The 13,774-nt window shown below is 43.0% G+C and overlaps 1 protein-coding gene across 1 annotated transcript; it reads left to right on the forward strand.

Annotated features, from left to right (window-relative positions):
• The first annotated feature begins 296 nt into the window (after positions 1-296).
• On the forward strand, positions 297-12,492 carry LOC310713119 (uncharacterized protein). The gene is made up of 2 exons (XM_083516927.1): positions 297-397; positions 11,356-12,492. The coding sequence occupies exons 1-2, from the start codon at positions 332-334 to the stop codon at positions 12,370-12,372; spliced, it is 1,083 nt and encodes a 360-aa protein (XP_083373053.1). The 5' UTR covers positions 297-331; the 3' UTR covers positions 12,373-12,492.
• The last annotated feature ends 1,282 nt before the right edge of the window (positions 12,493-13,774 follow it).

Genomic DNA, 13,774 nt, shown 5'->3' on the forward strand with positions numbered 1-13,774 from the left:
TAACTTTCTGGTGAAGACATAAGAAGCTGGATACTAATGATGTATTTTTCTGTAATATCTGTATTTATTATAACGGGCTGAGCAGGAAAGGAATAGGCGTGAGCCCTTTTATTTAAAGGAATAAAAAGATGTCCCTTTTGCCATGTCATTTTGACTTTCAGAACCCATGCTGGGCCAATTTCCCTAAGTGCCTCTATAAAAGCTGACCCCAATCTCCCTCCGTTACATAGCTCTAAACCATCTTTAAGTCCTTGCTGATCCCATTTGCTCGGCACTCTGGTCTAAGCACACTTTGCAAGAAGAGCTTCAGCAGAAGCCATCACAGAGCAAGATGCAAGAAGGCCCACGATCTGGAATGATAAAGCAACGAGCTAAACTTGAGCAACCCGGCCGCCTGGTAAGCACATCTGAGGACAAGGGAGCTGAAAGTTAGGTACATCTTTTATGCTTCAAAGAAGGAGATGGGGTTTTTAGGGGCTGGTTTTGTGTTGTTTGCAAATGCACGTCGCTGCGCCTTCATAGGTAACGAAGCTTGATCTTCAGGGAAGGGTCACAGTGTTAGAGTATCTGCATTGCATGCAGGAGGTCGCAGGTTCAATTCCCAACATCCCAAGAAAGGGCTGGGAGAGAATCTAGTTTCATACAACCATGGAGCTGGAAGAGACCACAAGCATCATCTAGTCCAAGCCTTTGCAATGCAAGAATCTTTTGCCCAACGTGCAACTCAAACCCATGACCCTGAGATTACAAATCTCATGCTCTACTGGCTGAGCTATCTTCTGGAAAGCTCCTACCAGTCAATGTAGATGATATTGAGTTAGATGGACCAGTGGTTTGGCTCAGTATAAGGCAATTTGCAATGCACCTGTGCATGTCATTTTTTTAAAAAATGAAAAGCAGTTGCAGGAAAAGTGGCTTCCCCCCTTCTCAGGTTTCACACGCGTGTTTCCTCTTATGACCCATGGTGGGCAGGATGTTGGGGGTCCGTGTTTGGATTTGGAGCATGGAATGGGTAAAGCATATCACACTCCCCAAATCTCTGTTATCTTGCAACGCTGCTGATCACCAGTGTTTGCATACACTGTGCAGTTAGCAATCACAATTCCTTGGGGAAAATGACGCGAAACTCTGGCTGAGATGGAGGAGAAATCCATTCATTTTATGCATTTTAAATGTGAATTTTCCAAATGCACATCCCAAACTGGCATATGAACTGAAATGCAGCTCTCTGCGGATATTAGGGAAAATAACATTCTCAATTGCATTCTGATAGAGGGAAATGTTGGGCAAAATTGCATGCGAAAATACATACATTGGCAGTAGAGGTGGAAGGAAACGCCAACTTTGGTTCTCTTAGTTTCTCATTTTCCCCATATTAAATTTAGTTCTCCAGATTTCTGCAGAACTGTATGGGTCCCCCCCCCCCCTGTTTTAAATCCTCACGAAAACTCATCAGGATTCAGCTGAAAATTTCTCCTAATATATGCGTTATCTTTATTTGTATGCACTCTTGGCTACTGTACATATTTGGGCAAGCAGGTTTTCCCAATTTCATGCATGCTATTTTCGTTATCCCATTAATTTTAGTGCACACTTGCCTCTGTTATGTGCTTTTCGTAAGCATTGGTTGGCTGGAGAACTGCGTCACAAAATTTGTTTTAAGTGTGAATTTTAGAAGGGAGGCTGTTTTCATATTGGGTTTGGGAAGATGCAAAAGATTCGCTTTTAAATGCAAACCTAATCAAATTCCTACCCCTTCCCTAGTTAGGAGAAATCTGCACAGAAATGCATGTGAATTTTGAAGCAAACTTGTTTTTCAAACCGCAATAAAAAAAATGCTTGAGCGATAGAATTCCAAACCGCAGCTTCTTCTGTCTCTATATCCAACAGAGCCCTAGCATAAGTCCAAGGCATCGCTGCTCATGCAGTGGGTAATTCCCACTCCAACTGCAACCCATCATGTCATATGGTCCCCAAGCCCATGGAGAAGATTTCCAGCACTATTGGAGGTTGCAGAAGGAAGTGAGAAGAAGGAAAATCCCATTCCACAAGTGCAAGGTCTGCAGGCAATTAGCTCCAGGGTTGAGTTGTCATCACAAACAAAGCATTCCTCCTGGTCCTGCTTTACATAGGAGAAAGTAGCATGAGGTTGACCCAACAACTCCCGGGGCAGAAAGGGACAAGGACAGAAGATTATTTTAATGCTATTGATTTTATTATCTTATTTCAATTTATTAGGTGCTTGCCACATAAGAAGTCTCCAAGTCTGTCTTTTGGGTTCTCTGAAGATGATGATGATGATGATGATATATTATTTATACCCCACCCATCTGGCTGGATTTTCCCAGCCGCTCTGGGTGGCTTCCAACCGAATGTTAAAAACATAATACAGCATTAAACATTAAAAACTTTCCTAAACAGGGCTGTCTTCAGATGTCTTTTAAAAGTAAGATAGTTGCTTATTTCCTTGACATCTGATGGGAGGGCATTCTACAGGGTGGGTACCACTACCAAGAAGGCCCTCTGCCTGGTACCCTGTAACCTCACTTCTTGCAGGGAGGGAACTGGCAGAAGGCCCTCGGCGCTGGATCTCAGTGTCTGGGTAAAACTATTGGGGCTGAGGCCATTTAGGGCATTAAAGGTCAGTACCAACGCTTTGAATTGTGCTCAGAAATGTACTGAGAGCCAATGCAGGTCTCTCAGGACCAGTGTTATGTGGTCTCGGTGGCCACTCCCAGTCACCAGTCTAGCTGCCACATTCTGGATTAATTGCAGTTTCTGAGTCACCTTCAAAGGTAGCCTCTCATAGAGCACTTTGCAGTAGTCCACACAGTGATCTCACATGGGTCATGTGACTCGTGCAGGATCACGGACTGGAAGACAGGCTTCCCAATTTTGGGACTGAACCTGTTGGAGGGTATGTAATAATGGTCAACGTTTAGTGATAGCAGCCCTGTAAACCACAAGGGCCAAACAGAGACCACAACAGGAGATGATACATTTTCAACCACATATCCTGGTTCATTGGACTGATGTGCTTATGGCATGCCAGTTTCTCTGACTTGATACGCAGGCTTCTTTTTTCTCACTCTGACCAATGACCATCACCTTGGAATTATAATTCATACAAACCTTCACATGGGAACTTTCTGATTTTGGGAGGGGCGGTACACAGGTGTACAGCCTTCTGAAGGAGGTTATTCAGTATGGGCATGTTATTCGTGCTCTATTCCATTAATGGAAAATTGGATAATGTGTGTTCCTCTGGGTTGGTGCCAAACGTTATCGCTCAGCTCAGGTGAAAGCAGGAGGGCTGCAGCTTAGTAGTAGGACATCTATACCCAGAAGGTCCAGGTTCAATCTGGAAAGATTCTTGCCTGCTGCCAGCCAGTGTAGACAATACAGAGTTTGATGGACCAATGATTTGACTCATTGAGAAAGCCACTTGCTATGCTACTATGGCTCTGATGGCGACTTGCTTGAGATGGTATCTGCCAATGCTTTTGATGTTGAGTGATGTTTGCATGTAGAATTGATATGCATTTCAGAGAATTTCCAGCATGGAAGTCTCTGCTCATGCAGAGCAGTAGGGGTGGCATGAGATGTTGACTCTGATGGAGACTTGCATGAGATGGTATCTGCAATCCTTTTGATGTTGGGTGATGTCTGCATGTAGAATTGGACTTCATTTCAGGGAATTTCCCAGCATGGAAGTCTCTGCCCCTGCAGAGCAGTAGGGGTGGCATGAGATGTTGGCTCTAGATTAACAGTTGATAGAACATGAGTCTCTTAATCTCAGGGTTGTGGGTCTGAGTCTCACATTGGGCAGACGATCCCTGCATTGCAGGGCATTGGACTGGATGACCCACATGGTCCCTTCTAGCTCTGCAATTCTATGACTCATTATAACATTTATTTTGCCAGCTCTAGTCTTTAACAGAAGGGCCACTGGCTGGAAGTATTTCAGGGACAAAGTTGTGAAGAAATAATAATACATTTGGAACAAAGCATCTGCCCATCTACAGATATATATTCTGAAAAGTTGTTTTTGTTGCTATTTGTACACTGTGATCAAACTTATCCTCCTGTTTCTCAAAATATTTCTTCCCCTGTGAAAGAAGCTTCTATTTTTTCCTCCTGCATTCTCAGGGTACTTTAGAATTTCGGTGGGGGTGGGATTGTTCTTACTTTATTCCTTATCTTTACACTTATATCATTTCCTTCAAGGAGCTCAAGGGGGTGTACATGGTTATTTTCCTCCCCATTCTAACCTCACAACATCCCTGTGATATAGGTTAGGCGGAGAGACTATGAGAGGCCCAAAGTCAACCAATGAGCTTTATGACTTCCTGTGGAATTGAACCTTGGGTTGGTGTCCAACTAATTTGGATTTATGCTTGTGCAATGGAACTCCCTCCTCCTCTTCTCTCCCCATGTGCACCCCTCCCCAAACCTGCTCAGGATCATTGAGGGAACCCTCACAACAGATTTGGGTGTGTAGCAGGAGGACATGGGGGAGTTCTGTTGCACAAGCATTTATTGATGTTTCACAACCTTAACCTGTTACAGGATCTTAGCCAGACCCAGTTGAATATAGCAAAGCATACACAGACTTCCAGAAGCAGTCAGTTGCAGGCAGGTAGGATGAAGCAGGAACAAGATGCTGCTACCAATAACTTGATTACTTAGAGGTTTATTATTTACAGCAGACTCTACATGTTACTATATACAGGATACTATATACAGGATACAGACACAGATCTTAACTCTCTCACTGAACAAACTCCGCAAGAGTCTTAGAACTCACGCTGACCAACCAACTAACCAGCAAGGAAGGTCATGAGTTATCATGCCTATGTGGAGACCTTGACCAATAGCAGAGTTGTATCCAAGGTCCCATATCTCTAGGCAGAATAACTCCCTCTGCTCAGTCTTCTTGGCCTTCGACCAACTCCTTAATTGCTTCTGTGGGAAGCTGCATCAGATAGCACGTAGTCAAAAATCCCAACCCTTGCACTTATGGAACAAGTTAGTTGGAGACAGCCCTGGTCTCCTAGGTCCAACTCTCTGACCTTTGCACCATACTCTCCTTGTGAGATGAGGTGTGAGGTGGTCACATGAGCTTATCTTTCCATTAAATTTTTCTCCAGATTCCCTGGTTTCCTGGACGTCCTAATCCCTCCAAAAGCTCCATAACAGCACAATGTCTTTCCCTGAGCTTTAATTAATACATGGGTAGCTAGGAGGTTGGCTCTAAAAGCCTGAGATATGTGCTCCTCCTGAATTGTTTCTAATAGAAGTCTTTCCACTTACCTTATAACACTGATTTCTTTAAGAGCAAGAAGGTTTAGCAACATGACAATGCACAGCCATCAGGAGCACCACAGGCAACCTGTTCATAGAATCATAGAATCATAGAATGATAGAGTTGGAAGAGACCACAAGGGCCATCGAGTCCAACCCCCTGCCAAGCAGGAAACACCATCAGAGCACTCCTGACATATGGTTGTCAAGCCTCTGCTTAAAGACCTCCAAAGTAGGAGACTCCACCACACTCCTTGGCAGCAAATTCCACTGTCGAACAGCTCTTACTGTCAGGAAGTTCTTCCTAATGTTTAGGTGGAATCTTCTTTCTTGTAGTTTGGATCCATTGCTCCGTGTCCGCTTCTCTGGAGCAGCAGAAAACAACCTTTCTCCCTCCTCTATGTGACATTGTTAATCCTCTTCCTATACTTACCTTACTGTACTTCCTATGAGGATGTCATGGGGTTTGTAGGAAAGGTGATCACCCAGGAAGGCTGCAGAGTGCAGGCCATGAAAGAAAAAACATTTACAAACATTTATTGGCCACCTCGAAGGCACACATAAGGAGGGGGCGGAACCTTGCATCCTACTCAAGAGAATTTCATTGACCTTTTATCTCCACATGGATATTTTTAAAACAGAATTTATTTTCTCATAACCAATGGACAGTCATCATGAAACAGATGCAGGGGAAATGTTCGGCACAATGCTAATTTCATAGACGCAACCGAGGTGATTCACACCCTGATTTAAGGAGCACATTATCTAAATTTTGACAGTGGGTGGTGGCAGTTGGGGGACAGGAAAGTGAAAGGTATCAAGGCATGGCAAAAGGAACTGCATGGTAAGGATGAGGGTTAAAGCTGAAGCCACGTTCTCTGTGTCTCAGGTGGCCAGTGCTCTGAAAGAGATTTTAGCACGACTAAGCGCTCAGCTGCTGCAGGTCATAGTCCCACAGTAATGTTATTAGTGGGGCAAAAGTCCCCTGATCTGCTGTCTTCTTTGAATCACTCTGAGGGAATCCACTAGCAGCTAAGAATGGATGCATCTGTTAGTTTTGGTCTCTCTCCTTTCTTATAAATTCAGTCAGTTCTACACATTGTCAATTTGCAAATCCATGTGAGAATCCACCAGACATTTAGTGTGAATGAATTCCTCCTAATGATTACAGTTTTGGGAATCTTCAATCCTTGTCAATATTACATAGTCCGGGTATACCTACCACAATGTGGTACCCTCTAGTTACTTCTCTACATTGTCTGGCCATTTCCTTAGCTATCATGTGCTACCATTGTTTTGAGAATGTATATTTAATTAACCTCAAGAACTTAACTGCTTGAGCAGACCAAAGGCCTATCTCGTTCTGCTTCCTGTTCCCGCAGTGGCCAACCAGCTGCCAATGGGAAACCTATAAGCAAGACCGCAGTGCAACAGCACTCTTCCCAGTTGTGATTCTTAGGAACTAGTATTCAAAAGCACACTACCTTTGATGGGTACTGTAGAACATCAATAGCTTTATCCTGCATGAGTTTGTCTAATCTTCTTTTGAAGTTGTCCAAGTTGGTGGTCTCCACTGCCTCCTGTAGGATTGAGTTCAATAGTTTAATGATGCACTATTTGAAGAAGAACTTTCTTTCACTGGATAAAGGTAAAGGTAAAGGGACCCCTGATCATTAGGTCCAGTCATGGCTGACTCTGGGGTTGCGGCGCTCATCTCGCTTTACTGGCTGAGGGAGCCGGCGTACAGCTTCCGGGTCATGTGGCCAGCATGACTAAGCCGCTTCTGGCGAACCAGAGCAGCACACGGAAACGCTGTTTACCTTCCCGCCAGAGTGGTACCTATTTATCTACTTGCACTTTTACATGCTTTCGTACTGCTAGGTTGGCAGGAGCAGGGACCAAGCAACGGGAGCTCACCCCATCACGGGGATTCGAACTGCTGACCTTCCAATCGGCAAGTCCTAGGCTCTGTGGTTTAACCCTAGCGCCACCCGCGTCCCTTCACACTGGATAGCTCTCAGTTATAGTGTAATGAGAAAGGGTTAAAAGCTTTCCTCTCCACTATCTTCACAAACTAAGTTTTAGGCACCTTAACCATTCCCCACTTACTCACCTTACTCAACTAAGAATGCCCCAATATTGCAAACTTTATGCATAGAGATGTTTTTCTATCCTCTTTGGTTGTCCTTTTCTGAAAAATTACAGCTCCACAACATCCTTTTTTTCAGCAGAACTGTACACAATCACAGAACCTCAAACTTGATCTGTTCATATGCTCACTTGGGGGTTCTGTAAATGCCCCACATTATCTCCTTATTCAGACACAGATTCAGATATGAGCCTTTTCTTTTAATCATTAGGTACAGAAGGGCTTATGAAATACAGTTCATTTATATATAGTTACGGAAAGTTCAGATGGCAACACGAGGCCTAAAGTTAGATTGTCCAAAGTTAGACAGTGTAGTCCTTAATTCATATAAAGACATGAATAGTTTCAAAGGGACAATCAATTAGCAATGAAAGTGAAGCTAGTTTTAGAAGCTTAAATGTGAACTTAGAAGCTTACTTGGGGATATTCATTACTGGGAACTTTGACCCTGATATGCTGAAGCTCAAAGGTTTTGGCCTACGTGGCTGACTCAAGGACACATGGGGATTAAGAATGAGTGGGAACCAGTTGAGCATCATTTTGAGTGGAATAACCAAAGCTAATTTAAGGCTTCCACTTGCCTTATTATGAAACAGTTATGTAAGGGTTGTACTTGATTTTGTAGAAAGCTATGCAGCAGCTATGAACACAGTTTGAATATTTTGTGGGCAGGTCCAATGATTTGACGATCACACTTGTTCCACATACTCTCTATACAGTGGTACCTCGGGTTACATACGCTTCAGGTTACAGACACTTCAGGTTACAGACTTCGCTAACCCAGAAATATTACCTTGGATTAAGAAGTTTGCTTCAGGATGAGAACAGAAATTGTGCTCTGGCAGCACGGAGGCAGCAGGAGGCCCCATTAGCTAAAGTGGTGCTTCAGGTTAAGAACAGTTTCAGGTTAAGAACGGACCTCCAGAATGAATTAAGTACTTAACCTGAGACACTGTATGTCTAATTCGGGAAAGAAATTCAAAATAACTCTAAAACATTGTGGACTACTCTGCAGAATTTCTGAAATCGTACCAACATTATTTCAGTTTCCTATGAAATTCCCAGCAATGTTTCCCTAGCTGGGGCATTCCAAATCCAACATACTAATTTGGGTGGCAGCTGTGGGAGATGAACTGTTGATCAACACCTACAGAAAGCAAGATGGGGATGAAAGGGATCAATGTGATGATGTAATGGTGATTATTTCTCATGTGCCTAAAAAGTTGATGTGCAATGTAGATCACAGATATCTTGTCCCACAGACCTATCACATAAGTAGATAGAGAAGGAAAAGAGAAGGAATTAGAAAACAATGAAGGAAGAGATGCAGACTCAAGATATCTCCATTAATTGGGGAAGGCACATGAATATAAGGTCAGACATAGATTGTCTGATGGCCTGTTTGCATCACATTATAGCCTGGTTCTCACATGGTGGTAAGCTATAGTTAAACAAACTACGGGGAGCAAGCAGGTGTGCTGACGTATATGTGTTCTTGGCTAGTTCTGGTGGCTTGTTTCAGAGAGATACAAACCATTGACTTGCATGTATGACAGCATCAATGCTCCTTTCAGTATGGAGGAGAGCATTAATGCAATTTGTGCAGAGTACACAAGCACACTTATTGACTGAACTAGGCCTTGAACAATGAGTCATTAAGAAGAGACAAAGCGCCTGCTGACTCAGGGCATACTAAGGACTTCAAACTAAGTTGGATTTAAACTTGGGATAAATTGCTCTCTGAGGACAGCTTAACTCTGGATAAGCTGTAAGATTTTATCCATGAAGCTGCTTGCCCCCATTACCTATCACGCTATCTTAACCTCAACACCTCACTATTTCACATGAAGGCAAGGAGATAAATGTTCCACTAATGTGCATGCAAGTTATTGACCACAAAATGGCTCATAGATGAATGTGTGAATTGCCTCCAGTGAAGAAGCTCTGTGCTTTGTCTGAGGTGTCAGATTTGGAACGGCTAATTCACACAAGCAAGAAACCTGTGATTATTGTGCAGTAATCGAAAGAGCATGCATGTGCGAACAGGATCAATGCACTATATACAATGTTTACTGTGGCAACTCATTGGGTGGCACTGAGGATATAGCTTACAACAGTCTTGCAGAAGTAAATGCTTGGGCACACATTATACTTGTGGGAATAGTGTCTGATACAAATCAGCTGCCAAATCTATCATCTGTGCCATGTTTGCAGTACTGTGCATACATTCAGAAATGAAGAGTATTTCACATATATGCACAGAGGCTGTTTTCTTAAGAGTCTGCAAATACAAAGTGATCCCTGTACAAGAATTCTCCTGTAAGTACTGGGTACATTGGACTTGCCACCATTTCCAATGTGCATGGGAGAATTACGGCCAAACAGAGGAACCTACAAAGTAGTTGAATCAAAAGTATCAGAGTAGCTGAGTATTCAGAGAGACTCTAAAACTAACATGTGCAGGAAGAGCAAAATGCTGTGCTTATAGCTCAAGAGAGGTTAAGTGAATTAGCATAAGGCTTCAGGAGGATTTAACTGGCAGGTAACTAGGGTGAGAAGCCACTTTGCTCACTCATGCTGAAGGCAGTGTCAAGCCGAAAGCCAATTGAGGGGCCTGTACACTCATGTGGTTGGGAAGGAAAGAGAAGCAGACAGGTATTTCATCCTTTCCTGATTGTATGTTTAAGAAAACCTTGATAAAACATGTGGTGGTGGTTAGGAGGAGACACATGTAGACTGTCTGCACATCTCCTTCCTCTCTCTCCTCGTTGATAGCTCTAGATCACTTTGAATGGACCTGATCTGATATGGGGCAAAATTGGGCTGCATCCAATGCACTCTGGTGGAATCTTGGCTCAACTCAAATCAATCCATTTTGGTTCAGGGTCTGGGATTTGGCTGGTTCTGGTGCACAGCGCTCGTATAGAGCCAATATGACTAATAACCATTGGGAGATAGGTTTCTCTAATCCCCTTCTAAATCCATCCCATCTAAACCAGTGGTTCTTAATTTCCCCCCTCTGGGACACACTTTCAGAATAAAAATTTGCTCTTGCACTGAATGTTTTATTGATAGGAAATACATTGGAAAGCTAGCCAGATTGATTCGTATACTGTCGGTGGGTTCTTCTTGTTGTCTTGCTGGGCTGTGTATGTAATAAAGGCAAGTCATACCAGGGTGAAGGCGTCCTCTTCTTTTTGTCCCCATGTCATTTTTAGTCTGTTGGTTAGCTTTTCTAATAAGGCTGTTTTCCATACGATTTGGTACCAGTGGTCCATGTTCAGTCCTGACATGTCTCTCCAGTGTCTGGCTATGATGCTTCGGACTGCTGAGAGTAGGTGGGTTATAAGCTCTTTATAATGTGAGTGGGCATTATTATCTTGGGAAATGTTCAGAAAATCCTTAATAAAAATTATAAACAAAAAATACATTGGAAAGCAAAAAGATCACAACTACTGTCACTTGATGCTTTTGCTCTCATTTTGAACATTTATCTATCCATATTCTGCAAAAAAAAATGATACTATACTATGCTACACTAAAATATTTAAATGTTTCTTTGATTGTCCTTGAATCTTCTCACCACACTTGCCAGCCTTTCCTGCCACACCAGTGTGGTGTGTCACATACACTGAGAACCACTGATCTCAGCACAGAGTCACCACCAAATCTTGTGGTAGTGAATTCAAGGATTCCTAGGCAAGTCTGTGATTTGTGAATTTCTTCATTCCAAACCGAGTCAGAAGCTGATATTTCTGTTGTTTGTTCTGTAAATAAATGAACAGAGCTCTCTAAGATGAAAGTGGCTAGTTTTCTGGAGGGGAAAGTCCATTTGTATAAAAAAAAAAACCTTTTGAATTCATGCACCACACTAAACATCTACATATCCATTGTTCTTTCAGGGTGCTCCGGCAGCTGATGAAAAGATGTTCAACTGCACAGTTAGTGAAGTTACTGTGATGAACCTGAAACCTGATAAGAAAACAACCGTAATATTGCCTGGAAAGAAGAAAGAGAAGGTTCTCAGGTCTGCCAGCTTCCACCATTCTGCTCCCAACCTTGCAGACACTACAGAAATCAAAGAAGAGACAAACACCCTTGCTAGAAAAGTCACCAAACATAGTGTTACTTTCCCCAAACCACTTTATTCAGCAGATGCTCAAAGCATGGATAATCTTGCCATGAAAAGGCCAGTGAGGTTGGCTCCGCTAGAGATCTCATTGGAAGTTAAAGAAGCTCAGCTCAAGAAAATCATGAGCCTTCAGAGAGATTCCCAGTTGGCTGCTTCCAAACTGGCTAGCATTGGCTCCATTGGCAGTGAGCCCCATGTCAAAAGGGTGAAGAATTTGGCCCAGGTTGAGGTGGAAAGCCTTCACATGGTCAAGCCGAATGAGAAGCCCACTTTTGAGAATCAAGAGGGCAGCCATTCATCAAGTTTTGACAACCCTTTGTGTAAGGTTCAGATCATCTTGCCAGCTGAGGGAAATGCCAAGCCTTCTAAAAAGCCTGCTGCTGAATGCTCCCCTGTGCGATGCCGTAAGCCTTTAATTCCCAAGAACATGTGTGACATTCTCCAAACGCCTGATTTTCAACAGGATGCCAAGATTCCAGACAACCCTTCTCAGGTGAATGGTAGGCCCCGTTTCAAATTAAAGCAGATGAAAGAGCAACAGGAGCTTTTAGGCAAGGCCAAACCTTTGAAGGCCACAGGGACAGGCCTGGAGGAAGGGAAGGTCCAAACAGCTGGCCAACGAGCTCAGAAGACTCTTAGCCATGCAAACAAGTTACTGGACAATGTAGCCAAAAAGCACAGGGGGAGAGGGGAAGAGCCGGATGAGATTGATGAGGACCTCCTTGCAATGCGAGCAGCCTCACGAAGGATGGCGCTGGGAGATATTATTTTGGTGGACGAAGAGTAAAGCTGGATCTTAGTTCCGCTTTAGCTCAATCCCAATCCTTTCAGCTCTAATCCCTGAAAATGAACAGTGTTAACATTACAACTTCCTGAAGATAATCAACATTACACTTCTCCATAGCCATTCTACTAAATGGTTAACAGCTTTACAGTTTTATAGGAGAACTATGTTGTGCAATAAATGTCAGTTGTCCGCTGTTCTATGGACTCCTCTATGTGTCTTGGTGTCCTTCAAAACTTTCTTCTTATTTAAATAGTTGTGTGATGCAGCCATGCTAGAAGTTGACCTGGAGGAATACTATTTGAGTTGAGTGACCACTCAGCTCACCTATAGGAGTATCACAAGACCCAAACTATAACAACAGGATACCTACAGAGGAATCATGTGGGTAGGATTTGGGTGTGGTCAGGGGGAATGACTAGATAAGGGATCTAAACAGGAAATTTACCTCTGTGGTAGGAATATTAATGGGAGAACTGAACACCTAAAGTGAAATGATGAAGTGACACTTTTGGGCAAGGGGACCTCCTGGATTTTTTTTGTTGTGAATCTGAAATGTAAAAAGAAGAAGAAAGGTTAAAAGGGGGAAATCAGACTGTATTTGAAGACAAGGCTGTAGAGCAAATTCTTTGCATGCAGAAGGTCCTAGGTTCAAACCCTGGCACCTCCAGATAGGGCTGAGAGGGAAATGAAACCCTGTAGAACCACTGCAAGTCAATCTTGAGTTAGATGAGCAAATGGTCTGAGTTGGTATAAGCCAGTTTCTAATGTACTTATGCATTGCATTTTTAAAAAATGAAAAGCAGTTTTAGAAGTAGCGACTTATCCCTTCACTGAGTTTCAGATGTGTGTGTGTGTGCTCTTGTGAGCCATGGGCAGGATGCTGGTGTGTGTATGGATTTGGAACATGGAATGGGTGAAACATCTCATACCCTCCACCCACCACCAGTTCTCTGCTGTCTTGCAACACAACTAGTCACCAGTGTTAGGGCTCCTCTGTTTCTGGGGAAGGCATAGGAATATTGATTGAATGGGTTGAGAAGAATCCAGAACAGAATCTATCCCATATGCATGTATCATGATATGGAAATGGCAAAGTTCTGAATGATAATTCCCATGAGAAGAACAGTTTAATGATGCCTGTGGGAAAATGTGTGCATGTGAATAAACACACAGAAAGAGATTAACATAGGAAACAAGAAAAACAGAATCATGGACAAATATATGCCCAAATTAAATGGAAGTAAAGGGAAACATATTTGTATGTCCCTAGCTCAGATACATTGGTTAAAGGCATGCTTACCTGTGCAAGCGAAAAGAATCACAGTTGTCAACTTGGAACAGTAAATCCAGACCGAATTCCTCTGCAACTTCAGTGAAAGGGCAGCTAAAAATAGCACGAAGC

This window comes from Podarcis liolepis, assembly GCF_965112155.1.
Source record: "Podarcis liolepis genome assembly, chromosome: 8".
In the NCBI taxonomy this organism is placed as follows: Eukaryota; Metazoa; Chordata; class Lepidosauria; order Squamata; family Lacertidae; genus Podarcis; species Podarcis liolepis.